This window comes from Diuraphis noxia, unplaced genomic scaffold, assembly GCF_037042655.1.
Source record: "Diuraphis noxia isolate RWA-SAM2 unplaced genomic scaffold, SU_Dnox_SAM2 contig0001, whole genome shotgun sequence".
NCBI lineage: Eukaryota > Metazoa > Arthropoda > Insecta > Hemiptera > Aphididae > Diuraphis > Diuraphis noxia.
The window spans coordinates 70921511-70936596 of record NW_028301711.1 but is presented as its reverse complement, the minus strand read 5'-3'; the positions used below and the strand labels follow the sequence as shown (position 1 = coordinate 70936596).

At 27.9% G+C, this 15086-nt stretch overlaps 2 protein-coding genes and 1 long non-coding RNA gene across 3 annotated transcripts; all 3 read right to left on the bottom strand.

The window, feature by feature from the left end:
- Positions 1–2433: 2433 nt before the first annotated feature.
- On the bottom strand, positions 2434–6573 carry LOC149061574 (uncharacterized). The gene is made up of 5 exons (XM_089217192.1): positions 6284–6573; positions 5349–5520; positions 3663–3771; positions 3326–3438; positions 2434–2611 (listed from the first exon to the last, which is right to left on the bottom strand). Exons 1-5 carry the CDS (start codon positions 6392–6394, stop codon positions 2574–2576), a joined length of 543 nt encoding a protein of 180 aa, XP_089073318.1. The 5' UTR covers positions 6395–6573; the 3' UTR covers positions 2434–2573.
- A 3167-nt stretch (positions 6574–9740) lies between these two features.
- LOC149061573 (uncharacterized) lies at positions 9741–10358 on the bottom strand. Its single transcript, XR_016189695.1, has 3 exons — positions 10214–10358; positions 10090–10146; positions 9741–9910 (listed from the first exon to the last, which is right to left on the bottom strand). It is a non-coding gene; the product is annotated as an uncharacterized LOC149061573 (long non-coding RNA).
- A 54-nt stretch (positions 10359–10412) lies between these two features.
- On the bottom strand, positions 10413–11336 carry LOC149061572 (uncharacterized). Its single transcript, XM_089215034.1, has 3 exons — positions 11015–11336; positions 10672–10872; positions 10413–10582 (listed from the first exon to the last, which is right to left on the bottom strand). Exons 1-3 carry the CDS (start codon positions 11082–11084, stop codon positions 10413–10415), a joined length of 441 nt encoding a protein of 146 aa, XP_089071160.1. The 5' UTR covers positions 11085–11336.
- Between the last annotated feature and the right edge of the window lie 3750 nt (positions 11337–15086).

Below are 15086 nucleotides of genomic sequence, written 5' to 3'. Positions count from 1 at the left end.
TATGTAATCTGATAATTATAATGGCATAATGCCATAATACCTATTATATTATTATAATGAAAAAATAATAGACAGCTAAATAGCCGACTATAATTTGTTATTGAAGCCGTATAAATAAATAAATAAGAATGATTATGACATCACAAGCGCTACACCCGCATGCGAGATGTCATCATCATTCTTACACGTCAGCTGATCACGTCTTGTTCCGTTAGTTTAAAAATCGGTGTGGATAGACATCTAATTTTTTTTTCTTATTTATTTATATATTATTTTGCGACTACAGTGCGCCATTGGGAAGGGGGTGTAGGTGAGTTTTGGCAGAGTTTTCTATTGGGACACCCAGGGTTTCTGCCATGCCCCGGAGTGGGGGGATGGCGACACTTGTTTCCAGACACCGTGAATTGCCCGAAGAAAAATGCCGCCCGCTGGTCGAGGATCGAACCCGGTCCGGCTGAGCCACAGCCGACGCGTTAGACCGCTCGACCACCTCATCCCCCATCTATTTTGTATATTTTCAAACTATTTAAGAGTACGTAACAGTGGTATTTGTTGTCTCCGTCTTACCAGTGCGTAAAATGGCAAATTTACGCTCAGCAGAACACTTGTAGGTTGTAGCTCCTTTAGTTTAAAAATTACAGTGAATCGACCTATTATGAAATTTGATGGTAAGAACATTGATATTAGGAAAATAAGTCCCAGAAAAAATTATTTAAAAATAATATTTTTTAATAAATTAGTTTACATAAGACATAAAAAACATTATAATATGTTTTCTTTACAAATTTCACATTCACATAGATCGGAACATGATAGTAAAAATCAGTATTTTTATTATGTGTAGTTGAAAAGTGGTAGGTATTCAAAATATACGCAAGGTGAGTGGTGGAAAGGGGATATGGGGGGGGGGCTAAGCCTCTCACGGGTTTGTGTTGATTAATTGTGCACTTGGAACGCTGTTTTTAATTCGTTGGATTGAGCTCCTCTAATTAATTTTTCCCAATTCGAGCACTGACTATATTATAAAAATGATAAATGATTGAACACAAATAAAATAAGTTACCACTTATCACTTATCCAGACGGTCAGTGATGGAATACCGTCTATGATTGTCGATTGCCTGATTATAATAATTGTATTTATTCATTATTGTTATTTATATAATAAAATTTCAATAATTCATATTCCTATTTCTATAAAGTATAAAGGGCGCATAATCTATTCTCAGAAGCGTTTGTCGTAGTGTCGTCGTTGGTTACCGGCGACCGTACGAGACAGTCACTTTTTGGTGTGGTGGGAGAATTTGCGACCGCCGTCACAACGGCATGTAGGTGGCAGCACATTATGGCAATGAAATATCAAATCTAACGACGTAAACATCCTTAACATCCTGTCGAAAAACATACGAAAAGCAATTAAAAAGTGGTTTTAGAGTAAAATTAGAGTAGTAATACAAATACATAGCTCGATATTAAAGGCAAAAAACCTTTTTTTTACATTTTTTAAATAACTGTAACTTTTTTACTACTTAATATTTCGAAAAACACTGATGAGGTTCCCTCCTAAATATTGTTCTCTATAAATTTGATAATAAGTATTTTTACTCTAAAAGCACTTTTTAATGCCATTTCGTTTGTTTTTCGTAGACGTGTTATTACCGCCGATAATGACTAGTGTGACATCCTCTTAATGACCAGACTCGTATTCGAGGCGAATACTCGGGCGTGCAATGTGCGGCTCAAACACACATTAATGTAGGCCACCCAAAAGGTTCATTTCCGTGATGTTTAATATTTAAACACAACAGCAAGGGATGAAGTTACAAAATATTCAAAATTCTGGGCTTAAGAGTCATACTATACACCGCCGAAGAGTTTCGCTTGTATAAACAGATATATGTGTATATAATGTTTTATATTAAAATATTCCAATTTAGTTTTATATACGTCATAAGATAGTAAAATGATGTTTAAAAATCATAATTCAATTTGCTGTATCCAAATTAGCTTATTTAACCAACCTAATATGGTAAAATTGCTTCCTAAACCAACCGATGAACAAATTATTTTCTTTTTATTATATTACAATATTAATCAATCATACATATTATGATTTATTAAAATTGCATTTTGTGGTATAATTTTAGTTCTTTGTTCTTTAATTATTATTATTCTAACACAAACATTTACATGGAATGTAAACTACTAGTAAATGATATACAAAATAAATAAAAAAATAATAAGTCAGAAAATCATATAAAAAAATATAGATCTTATATTATTATTTGAGTTGGGTAATAAAAACTAATTTATAATTGTTAAATCTACATTTACTTTCTTATACAATATACCTACTAATTTAAGTATTTGATACATATAATATTATTATTATTTTATTTTGCACTATAAATTAAATTGCAATATGATGTTTAAAATTGAAAAATAATATGTAGGGATATCTATAGATAGTTCATTATATTGATAGTGTATCATATTAATAATTTAATAATTACAAAAGATTGAAATATATTTTTGAAGCTGCTATATCATGTTGGCAGTTGCTTGGTGTACTGGTTACTCATCCATTTGAAAATATGCCATTACTGGCCTCACTGAAAAATTGAAACAAATTATTAAATCCACTTTTAGTTTGTTGATTTGGGTACTATTTAAGTGTATTTATTTCTATGATTATATACATTGGATAGGTAATATTGAAATTATGGAACATTAGATGTCGATACGATGATACTCGGTTAGAGCCATTTGTAGATAATTTATTTCAACCTATTTGTGTGAAAAAATGTGATATCATCAATTCCACCAAACTATATTTTTATTAAGGTAATTTTATTATAAGCATCTAAATCTCTCCAGTACAAGAAGCTTTAAGTGCAGTAGGGCAGCATTTTATTAACACATCATTGGAAGGCATAAGCTAAATTGTTCATTCTAACTATATACTTAATGTATCATAACTAAATTTGAATTTGAATAAAACAGGCCAAAATTTATTTTGTTGGATCCGAGAACATACTTAATGGTATTTGAGTTAAAATGGAACAAGTAAAAATGTAGTTAGGTATCCTAAATTCTAGGACAAGGTGTCAAGGTAAAAGAATATTATCATTTTAAAGATTTAAAAAATGCAATTATTTTTACTATTAAAAATAAACTATATTGAACTGTGTTTATAAATAGTTATGTAAGAAATCACAATAACGTCTAAGTATCTAGTCCTATTTCAACAAATTCCAAGGAATTCAAATGCAATCCAAGACCCTTACAAGCCAACCATGACCTATTTAAAGTATGTAGGTACTTACGTAGATCCAAATAATAAGAAAAATAAATAACATAATATAATGTTTCCGGTTTTGGAGTTGTAGTTGTGGTTGTAGTTGTAGTTGTAGTTGTAGTTGTAGTTGTAGTTGTAGGCCTGGAATTTATGCATATTAATTAGTTAATGAAAAAATTATATAAGTAATTTGATAAGTAGTAGAATCTTAGATAAATACATTTCTATTAAACTAAGTTTGAACTTATTATTATTAAGTTTGTAACTTGTTTATGAAGTTATCCTAATTTTATTTTAATATAAATTTTGTTGAATGGTTAATTTAAGTTGACAGTTTTAGATATCTTATTTATGTTATTACATACAATTTCGGTTCAGGAAGGCAATAATGATCTTTCAAATATTTCCTGCTGCACGGAGTTATTTTACAACATTCATTAGCGATAGCCCTTTTAGATTTAAGCCGGTGATTACCTGAAAATAAAGGTAAATCATTAGCAAAGACAAACATTTTTTATTATATCCAACTAAATAGAATAGGCTTATAATAAGTTAACTTGATCATCAGATTACCAATTACCATATTTTTTTTTACATTTTATTAAATTTTAAATTGTTTTAATTACAAACTAAAATATACAAGGAGTAGCAAGGAAAAGGAAGATTAAAACATTTAGAACTCCTAAAATGTTTTCAAACATATTACAATCTGCATATACCAAAGGGGATATGTGAGTCTGGTCTTTATAAGACCTTGGTATAAGGTCTTTTTTAAATCTTAAAAAAAAGGTTTGCTTTTTAGTTCTTATTAGAGCATTACGAGAAAACATAATGTTTATTTCTTTAAATCTACATCAGCACAATATTACCATAATGATAAATCAAAATCTCTCAGTATCTTATTAGGCCTGCGCGATAGTCATTCGTTACACTCGATATTCGATAGTGTCAAAATAATCGATTATTTCGATTATTCGATAGATTTTGAAAACAAAATGTATATTCTTAGTTTTACGATATTATTTTATTCGCCATTTGTTCGATAGTGAATTGGATTGAAATAATCGATATTATCGATACGACTTATACCACCATGACTCCTGAGGCTAGAACCTTAACCACGGGGGAGGGGGGCATTGCAGTCTTTGAGAAAGATTTTAAATGATCTAACTAAATTATGAAATTTTTGTTTTATTTTTTCATAGGTACTTATAAAATGATAAGAAACACAAACCCCGATAATTAATTGTGTGTGATAGGTATCTAATTGTGTATTCTATACTCTATTCAAAATAAGACCGTGACCAGGCGGCCGAGTTGTGCGTATGGGCGTGGCTTTTGTTCTATAGTATTTTACAGGTAAAAATTATTTAGGTGTAAACTCGGCCTGGATAAAAATGTTTTTATATAATTTTCTTATAATATTTTTAAGAACCATTTAGCATTACCCAGAGGACACCATGAGTAGGCGATTCTCATTATCCTCCAAAAATTTTTTCATTTTCGTATTATTATTCATTGTATGAAAATCGTTTATAACTGTAAAATGTATTTATGTAAATTTGTAATTGTAAAAAGTGTAAAAATATAATGTATACATTTATTTTTTTAAGTTAAACGTATTCACTTACTGATATTTCCTTATTTTTTTTTATATTTCGTAAGTGTTCTTTCTAAGAGTTATCTTTTTTTTTTGGTGCATCTAGGCTGTTGATCAATTTAATGTACGTTTCTGTTTGTATTTCTTTTAATTTCGTCATGACGGAATGTATATTGGGGTGAGTGGAATTGAAACTTGAATTAAAATGAGCATGAAATTTATCGGTAAATATTATCGAAGATGCCGAGATTACAACCGACCTTTTTTATCACCTGAAATTTCCGGGCCGAGTTTACATCAAAAAAGGTAATCGCGGGCCCAGTTTACATTTGTCCGAATCGAGTATAGAGTTCGTTGACTTTACAATTAATATAAGCTTTATGGGCTAATTTCGACCAATAGACGATACTATTATAATTAAGAATATGGCACTATAGAAAATTATATTCACGTGGATCTTCGTTGTAGCGGCCTTTGCAGATGATGGAAAGCTCAACTGCGAGATTTGATCCACAAAACCTGAACGGAGCTTCCCAGTACGAACTATTAATAGCGATAGATCCAAGAATTAAGTCAATGCACAAGCTCAGTACCAAAATAATCAAATTGAACTTCATGATTTTCTGAAATAATACACAACATTATACGATGTGACTATAATATGTTAAAAACCTGTAGAATAAAATTAATACGTTTTTGATCTTGATTATTATTATTATCATTTGTAAATTCAATTTACTAAATTAATATCATTGATAAATTAAATACTAAAAATAATATTTTTTATCACACAAATATAGCATATCTTAATATTGCAATTTGTATGAAATTATCGAAGATTTTTGTTGTATCAAATTAAATTGCTGAAACCTAGTTTTTTAAAAATTAAGAATAAACTAACTAATAGGTAAGTAACAAAAAATATCATGCTAAGTATCAAAATATGAAAGCCTTTGTTGATAGGTACCTATTATTCATACTTGTATAATTTTTAGGCCGTTGGTAGGTTAATTTATTCGACGAATATTAGAAATATATTTCTACTGCATTCTGTTTATTTTAAGTTAGGTTAGGTTAGACTTCACATAAAATTTTTTAACGTTATTTAAAAATTGAAAACTAATTTAACTGTAATTTTCCATCAGAATTTACATAAGTACATACTAATTGAATATAAATCTTTATTTCTAAATAAATATATTATATGTTTTGTTTGTGAAAAATATTTACATACAACAATATAAGATATTTAACTATATAACTCAATAAATAAAAATATTTATTCAATATGTATCTTGAATTAATTTTATATTAAATTTTACCATTAAAATTACCTAACAATAAGACCAATAAGTAGTCTGTTGATAGTGTATAAGTATAACATACCTTGTTAGAGGTGCAATGTCCGTGTAGGATATAGTAGATAGTTTGATTTATCTGGTAGAAGAGTAACAATAATATTGGACGAACACTGCAGTTAAACTGAATTGTGATCATTCGTAGTATGGTGTAGTACTGAGTCCTGACGCAGCTCTCACTTAAATATATCAAGTTATTATAGATTGAGAAAGTAGTGAAAAGGAGGGGATTGGTAAAACCACACACCTGTATGTGGTGAAAAGGTACATTATTGGCTATAGGCCATGAGTTCCCAAAGTGAACTATCCCCCCCCTCCCTGTTGATGATTCTGAAATTCAAAGAGTCTGTGTCAGCAAACAAAATTGTGAGTGCATACAATATAAATAGAGGTCTATAAGAATTATTTAGTTAAAATTCACGTATCGTAATTTATTCGATAAACAGGTATGTGGCGATATATAACCTAACCTATCAATAAACAATTTTGTCGATAATAAGTAATGAGTCGCGATGGCAAATATTGAAGTGTTAAGGCAAGATTAAATTGCATGGTAAAGTTAAAGGCTCATACATATATTTTATTTACAGTGGAATTTATCAGGAATATCCATAGTTATATCTAGGGGGGGGGGGAGGATTGGGACCAAGGTTCCCCAGAATTATTTTTGCCTACATCGCCGTTCATATTTTCGATTGCGTCATATTGTAATGGTGTTGTGTAGTCTTTCCCATATCGTGTTGTTTCTTTATGCCCAAACATGGTCATAATTTAGAACGTAGACGGTGAAGAATGTTAATAGCTTACTGCGATGATGCGTCCATTTTGTATATTTGTTGTGATGTAATTGTTTAGGAATGTTGGTGGTTAAATATTTCTTATACAGGTACCTACTATGTTTTAATTGTGTTTGATTTTCTACACCTAAATATGTTTGTAATTATTGGTTTCATCATTTTATACTTCTATCTATTTAATTACAAAAGTACAGAGAATATTATCTACTTTTTAGTATAATACATGATAATAATCTTTTTATAGGCTATCTGTCTTGTATATTTTTATATTTTAAAAACATTATTATTTGTATAAGTAGCTACTAATTAAATAAAATTTTAAAAAAATAGAGGAACTCACTATCACTAACTCACTTAATCAAATAATGATTGAATTTTGATAGTTCTATGGATAATAAATAATTGTGCATGTTTCTGATTATGTAAATTTTTGTTTTTATGTATAATACATAAATATTGTAACTTTTAAACTTACTAGTTATTAGTATTTAAAGTATCTACCTATAGAAAGAATTCAAAATAATTATATTGTGATGCATATTCCGCGCAGAAAAATCAAGCATTATTAAAATACTATACCATAGATTATTAAATTATCAATTATTTGACCATTAATCACTACATGATCACGCATGAGTGTTACTAAATTGGCATAGCACATTCCTCTGCCACTTGAAATCGTATGGAGCTTAACTATTTGATGTGGTGGTCACTCATATAGGTTTAAGTAGCTCAGTATGTTTTCAATCAAAATATTTCGTCCTTCCCACACAGCATTTTGAAAAGGTTATATTATTGTTTTTTTGTGAATTATTTAATTTGTTTGTATTTCTAACTCAGTGTCTACTCTGCTACTATATATATATAATAATATGCTGTATTATATAGATAAATATTTAATAATATAATACCATGTATATTGTATATAGTTTTGTGTCTCGCTAACCTAGTTAAACTGTTAAAGTTATGGAAATCGAATGGTCGGAAAAAATGTGTATAAAATTATTTAATATTAGTTTTTTACAGTAAATTTTCTTACAACCACTACATGAATTATTTTTTTGGAAACCTTGTCTATTTTGCAGTCAGTGCTAGGACTTATTTAAAAAAAACTCATATCAATAAATGAAATACTAATGTTTTTATATTCTGAGAATGATTTGTTAAAATCTTTAGACTTAAATGGAGTGCCTATAATAGCTATTAAAGACAGTTAGCTTCAAGTAAAGCATGGAAAAAAAATATTTGATAAAATAGTTTTTGTTTTATGTATTAACTTTTGTTTGATATTTGTTGTAAATAAGTATATATATAATATATACTGTTAATAAATTTAAAAGTTACTATGGAAATTTGAATTAAAATTATTGAAATATGAAGTATTAATTTTTTACTTTTATTATATTACAATTTATTGGTAACCACCAACATTTATAGACATAAATTATATTAATTTTATAATCTTATAATGCAATTGTCAGTTTGTGAAATATCTAGTTATAAAAATATGTTCTCCTGTGAGCGTAATATTGGTAAGCGTATTTTATTTTGTAAAGTATTTTTTGTCAAAAGGACTCAAATGAAATTTCAGCCCCGGGGCCCAATATGTTCTTAATCCGGCCTTGGGTATGCATCATATTATTATCATATCTATTATATGATTTTGTGTAAAAAATTAGCACCACAAACCTAAGCAAACCAACATACCAAAACCATAAATTGTTTATAACGAATATATCTATAGGTATTTAGTATAGCGTTAGTGTGTTACATATTATAATAGCGGATCTGAACAAAGCTGTAATAAACCGTCATCTTTATTAATTGTCTATAATCGACTATATATTATAAATATAAATATAATATGTTGTATATATACAATAATTTATAAATTAAAAATATGACTTCAATCGGTTAATAAGCTGTTCAAAAGTAACATATGAACACTAATAATAAGTCACTATAATAGAATAGGTAGGTACACTCAAAAATGATACCTATGTATTATAATAATATTATAAATAGGTAATTATTATAATTTAAAAACTGTTTTTTTATAATTTTCATTAAATAACATTTCTATTACTCAATAATGTATTTCAAAAATTGAATTTACCTGTATACAATATAATATAATATATTATACAATTACATAATAATCATTATTGCATGTATTTGCCTTTAAGTTTAAATACATTTTGAACAATTTAAAACAACATTTTGTTTGTCTAATAATTAATATAGTAAATCTATACTAATACTTTGGTGTACTATGTTATATTAATTATTATTTTTATTTATAATACTATATTGTTATAGTACTTTCTTTTTTGTTTCTAGCAAAACTCAGCACACAGCCCTATACTATAATAGCAGCTATTATAAAAATTATCATACATCCTCAATTATTATATAATATTTATAGGTATCGTCGTTGCCAGAACAAAACTATACGTATCTATAAAATTAAATTTTTAGGACTCAGGAGACACAAAAAGATTCAATGTATTTATATAGATGTACTACACTACTACAATACTACTTAATACCATATACCATATATTTTTGTCTATATTTTACATTTGATTTTTTATATCATCACTTGTCGAAAATTCAAAAATTACAACAATAATAATATTATTGCCACAAATAAAGCGTATTTAAACGTTTTTTTGAATCAGCCTGCAGCTTTTGTAAATAGTTTTTTTTTATAAGAGTAATAAATGAAAAAGTAAGTTTTTAATAATTTGATAAATACCAAAAAACTAAAATGTTAATGTATCATTTAGTTATACCTGAACGACCGCATGTTTGACAATATTTTGTTTTTGTATTTGATTTAGTATGTGAATATTCATCTGTAAGAGACAATATTTTTAAATGAGTTAGTTTTAAAAAACTTCTAAATAGGGGCAAAAACTTTAAAAGATTTAAAAATGTTTACAAAATAGTGTTTTAAATTAATTTCATAGTTGTTGGATTCAATTTGTATTTAAAAAAAACATTTGCATACTAATTTTTCATTGTAAATACATACTAATAGATGTACCAACTGATTGAGGGGCTAACGTGTTGGTCTGTAAATAATTTGTATCTGAAATAGTATAATAAAACAAAATTTCAAATAGATTCGAAAAACATAATTTATTCAAAAAAATTACCATTTATTGTAATTTTTTCTTCATTAGCTTTTAATATTTTGAAAGAAGAAGAGGTTTTCGGGTATAATAACTTTTTTTCTGTCTATTGGACATTACAGAGGCATCAGATGATTCTGATGTTGACATTTCAAACTTTGAATGACTAGCATCTGAAATAATATGATAAAACAATATTTCAAATAAATTTTGAAAAGCAAAATTAATCAAAGAAATTTCTATTTATAGTTTTTTTTTCATTGGTTGATGGTTTCAATCTTTTAAAAGAAGAAGAGTTTTTCGAGTGTAAGAACTTTTTTTTCTGTCTATTGGACATTTCAGAGGCATTAGATGCATCTGATGTTAACACATACAACATTAAATCATTATTGCCTGAAATAATTTACATTAACATATTAAACCTAACATTTTGATGGTAAAATATTTATTTAATGTTTACATAATTAAGTTGAAAAAATTACCTTTGACTTTATGTATTTCAGTTGTAGAACATTGTTTACTAAAAGAAGGGATGTCTTTTAGGGACATTCCAAGCTCATCTCCGCTTAGTTTTGATGGATCGCTTTCACCTTCAGAACTATTTTCTTCTTCAATGGTACTACTCTGTATGACAGTATCAGAAAATGCTTTTTGCATATACTTAACACCCTGATCATAATTCCCTAAAATGTATATTCTTAATAAATAAAAATATATAGTACCTATTTGCTCATATTATAAAATATAGCCATTTTTTTGTGTGAATATTCATTTATGTATATTATTGTGTAGGTACCTATTTTATATACCAGTTGAAATACTTACGGGCTTCTTTTATTAGTGTAATTTCAAAGCTTTCCCATGACACCTTGTGAATTGATGACATTTTGCTCATTTGGTCAATTTTGTTGTACAGTAGAGTCCCGCTAATCCGGACATCCGGATAATCCGTACAATTTATGTTTCGTATTTAGTACTCATGTATAATATATATATTCGGGAATACCCATAATTAAGATATGGTTTAAACTTATCGTTTCGATTAGGTACATATGTATTGTGATATTATTTCATGTATAATATATATATTCGGGCATAGGTACCCATAATTAAGATAAGTATATTTATTGTGTTATTATTTATAGTGTTTATAATGAGTAAGTTAAAAAAAAAACGTCATTTCGTTTAATCCGGATTTTCGATAATCCGGAGAGAGTTGTTGTGAACTGATTTGATTATTATTTTATTATCATTATTATTATTATCATTAGTATGATTATTATTATTATCAATAGAGAGATTATGACTTTTACTTTATGTAGTGTTCATAATGTAATAAGAAATACAGTGTGCGTTTTTCATATGATTTATAAAATATAATGTGTTTATATTTTTATCCAAATCCATCTTGAATAATAAAAACAAATAAAACATGGCGCAGTCAAGAGGATAATAAATGAGACCAATTGTTTCAATAAGTGTAATAATATTAATAAGATCATGGAGTTTAGACCACCTAAAGAGATGTCTTTTGTCGACAACATTTCTGAACAATGGAAAGAGTGGTATCAACAGTTCAATATTTTTCTAATAGCATCGGGTAAAAGTAATGAAACCGACGAGAGGAAAATAAATATCCTATTAAATCTTATTGGCACACAAGGTATTAAAATTTATAACAATTTCAAGAAACCTAAAAAGACAACGGATATCACGTATGATAATGTCGTTAAGTGGTTCAGTGAATACTGTGAACCTAGGAAAAATATAATATTCCAAAGGTACAAATTTGGTAGTTGCGTACAAAAAGAAGGGCAAACATTTGATGATTTTGTGACAGAACTGAAGACATTATCATCATTATGTGAATTTAAAGAAGAAGATAATATGATACGTGACCGGATTGTATTTGGTATCAGAGATGCAGAAACCAAAAACAAATTGCTGAGCTTGGACAACCTAACACTGGACAAAGCAGAGACGTTATGCAGAACCAGAGAAGTAACGGATAAGGAAATACAAGAAATGACAATGGATTTGGCAAACATTCATTATATGGGCAAAGAACAGAAGACTTGGACAAAAAATAAAGGTGGTAAGTCTATGATTAAGAGTAATAAAAATGTTGTGTTAAAAAATAAAATAATAATGTTTAATAGAGTTAATAAGATGTATATGACAGAACTACGCTATGATTGTAAAAAGTGTGGTACAAATCATAAACCAAGAAGTTGCCCAGCTTTTGGTAAAGAATGTAGAGTATGTAATAAATTAAATCATTATGAAATAGGATGTAAAAATAAAAATAAAAAAGTGTATAAGACATCTATAACTCAGGAGATAACTAATAATGAGAAAAATATGTTTGATGAGTTTTCTGTGAATGAAATTACTGAACAGGTATGCAATATAGAGGCTAATCAAAAAAGTTGGATTGAAGAAATTAAAATTGGAAATAAGTGGTTAAAATTTAAGCTTGATACGGGAAGTGATATAAACATTTTACCATATGATGAGTTTACTAAGATAAAGCCACAACCAAAATTAACTATTTCTAAGTATAACATTGAGGCTTATGGTGGTTTCAAAATAGATTCTATAGGTTCGTGTATAATTAATTGTTTATTTAAAAAATCTAATCTAAATTGCTCATTAGAATTTTTAGTTGTGAAAACTGAGAACAATAAAACTTCATGTCCAATTTTAGGACTACCAACTTGTGACAAAATAAATTTGATTAAAAGAGTTAATGAGTTAGAAGTAGATAACAAAAATGTCTTTATTAGTAAGAATATGGATGTATTCACAGGGTTGGGACAATTTCCAGATTTGTATAATTTAGAATTGATTGATAACTATCAGCCTAAAATTGTTCCTTATCGTTGAGTACCTATAGCAGTCAGAGACAGATATGAATTAAAATTAAAGTCATTGATTGATCAGGGAGTGGTGGACTATGTTAAAAGGCCAACGGATTGGACTAATCATGTGGTAGTAATAGAAAAACCAAACAAAACATTAAGAATTTGTTTAGATCCACAACACTTAAATAAAAATTTAAAAGATGAACAGTTCCCTATACCAACCTTAAACGAAATTGTTCCTAAGTTAAAAAATTAAAAAATTTTCACAGTTCTTGATTTAAAAGATGGTTTTTGGCAAATTGGGTTAACTGAGTCAAGCAGTAATCTATGTTCTTTTGCAAGTCCTTTGGGAACTTTAAAATTTAAAAAACTGCCATTTGGATTAAAAATAGCCCCATCAGTTTTTCAAAGATATAATACTAAATACTTTGGTGATATTAAGGGTCTTATAATATATTTTGATGATTTTATAATTGCTGCAGATACTAAACAAGAACATGACAAAATTTTAGAAGAGTTACTTAATCGAGCTAGAAAATATAATGTTAAATTTAATAAAGAAAAAATTCAGTACTGCAAAGATCAAGTGACATTTTTAGGTCATGTATTTGACCATAAAGGAATGTCGTTAAATCCATCTCGTATAGAGGCTATTAAAAATTTAAAACCTCCCAACAATAAAAAAGAACTTCAAAGATTGTTAGGATTTATCAATTATGTAAGGAGCTTTATTCCACATTTTTCAGAGTTAACTGCCCCATTAAGGAACCTATTAAAAAAAGAGACTGAGTGGCAGTGGACAAATATGCTAGCTTTAAAACTCATTAAAGATAAATTAATGAATGCACCAGTGTTGTCTTCGTTTGATCCAAATAAAAGTATCACAATTCAGACCGATAGCTCTCAATCCGGTTTAGGATGTTGTTTATTACAAAATAAACAGCCAGTAGCATATGCGTCCCGTAGTTTAACATCTAATGAAATACAGTGGGCACAAATAGAAAAAGTGATGGCAGCAATATTATTTGCATGTACTAAGTTTCATGAATATATTTATGGTAGACATGTATTAGTTCATAGTGATCATAAGCCATTAGTTTCGATTATGTTAAAAGATTTTGATAAAATTAAAAATAATCGTCTCAAAAGGATTAAAACTAAATTGGCTGTGTATGATATAGAAGTGCAATATTTACCGGGCAAACAAATGTTTATAGCTGATTATTTGTCCAGAGACTACATTGATAGCTGTAAAATAGATGATGAATCTATAAATGATTATGTTCATGTAATAAATACTAAAAATGTAGAATTTAGCAATGAAAAAATGGAAATGTTTAAAAAAGAAACAATGTCTGATCCGGTACTAGGTAAAGTTATGGATTATTATACATCTGATTGGCCACTTGATAAAACTAAACTTCCAAATTTAGATGAGCTTAGATATTTCTGGAATGAAAGAAATGATATAACTATAAATAATGGATTAGTATACATAAATGATAAAATAATAGTTCCATTTAATTTAAGAAAATTAATACTGAATATTTTACATGAAACTCATTTGGGTATTACTAAAACAATAAAGCGAGCCAAAAACTTTTATCATTGGCCAAATATGGCTAAAGATATTGAAAACTATATTAACAATTGTTACTTATGTGCCAAATATCAAAGGAAAAATAGTAATGAAATACTTAAAAATCATGAGTTACCTAAACGTTCATTTGAGAAAATTGGCATTGACATTGCTGATTTTGGTGGTAACTATTACTTGATAATTTTTGATTATTATTCACGGTGGTTAGAAATTCTAAAAATACATGATAAGTCTGTAAGTACAATTATTTCTACGCTTAAGCCAATATTCAGTAGATTTGGCATTCCAAATTATTGTGTTTCGGATAATGTTCCATTTAATAGCTCCATGTTTAAACAGTTTTCTATTGATTGGAATTTTAAAAGTATAACTACAAGTCCCAATTACCCTCAGAGTAATGGTTTAGCAGAAAAAGGGGTTGGCATAGCAAAAG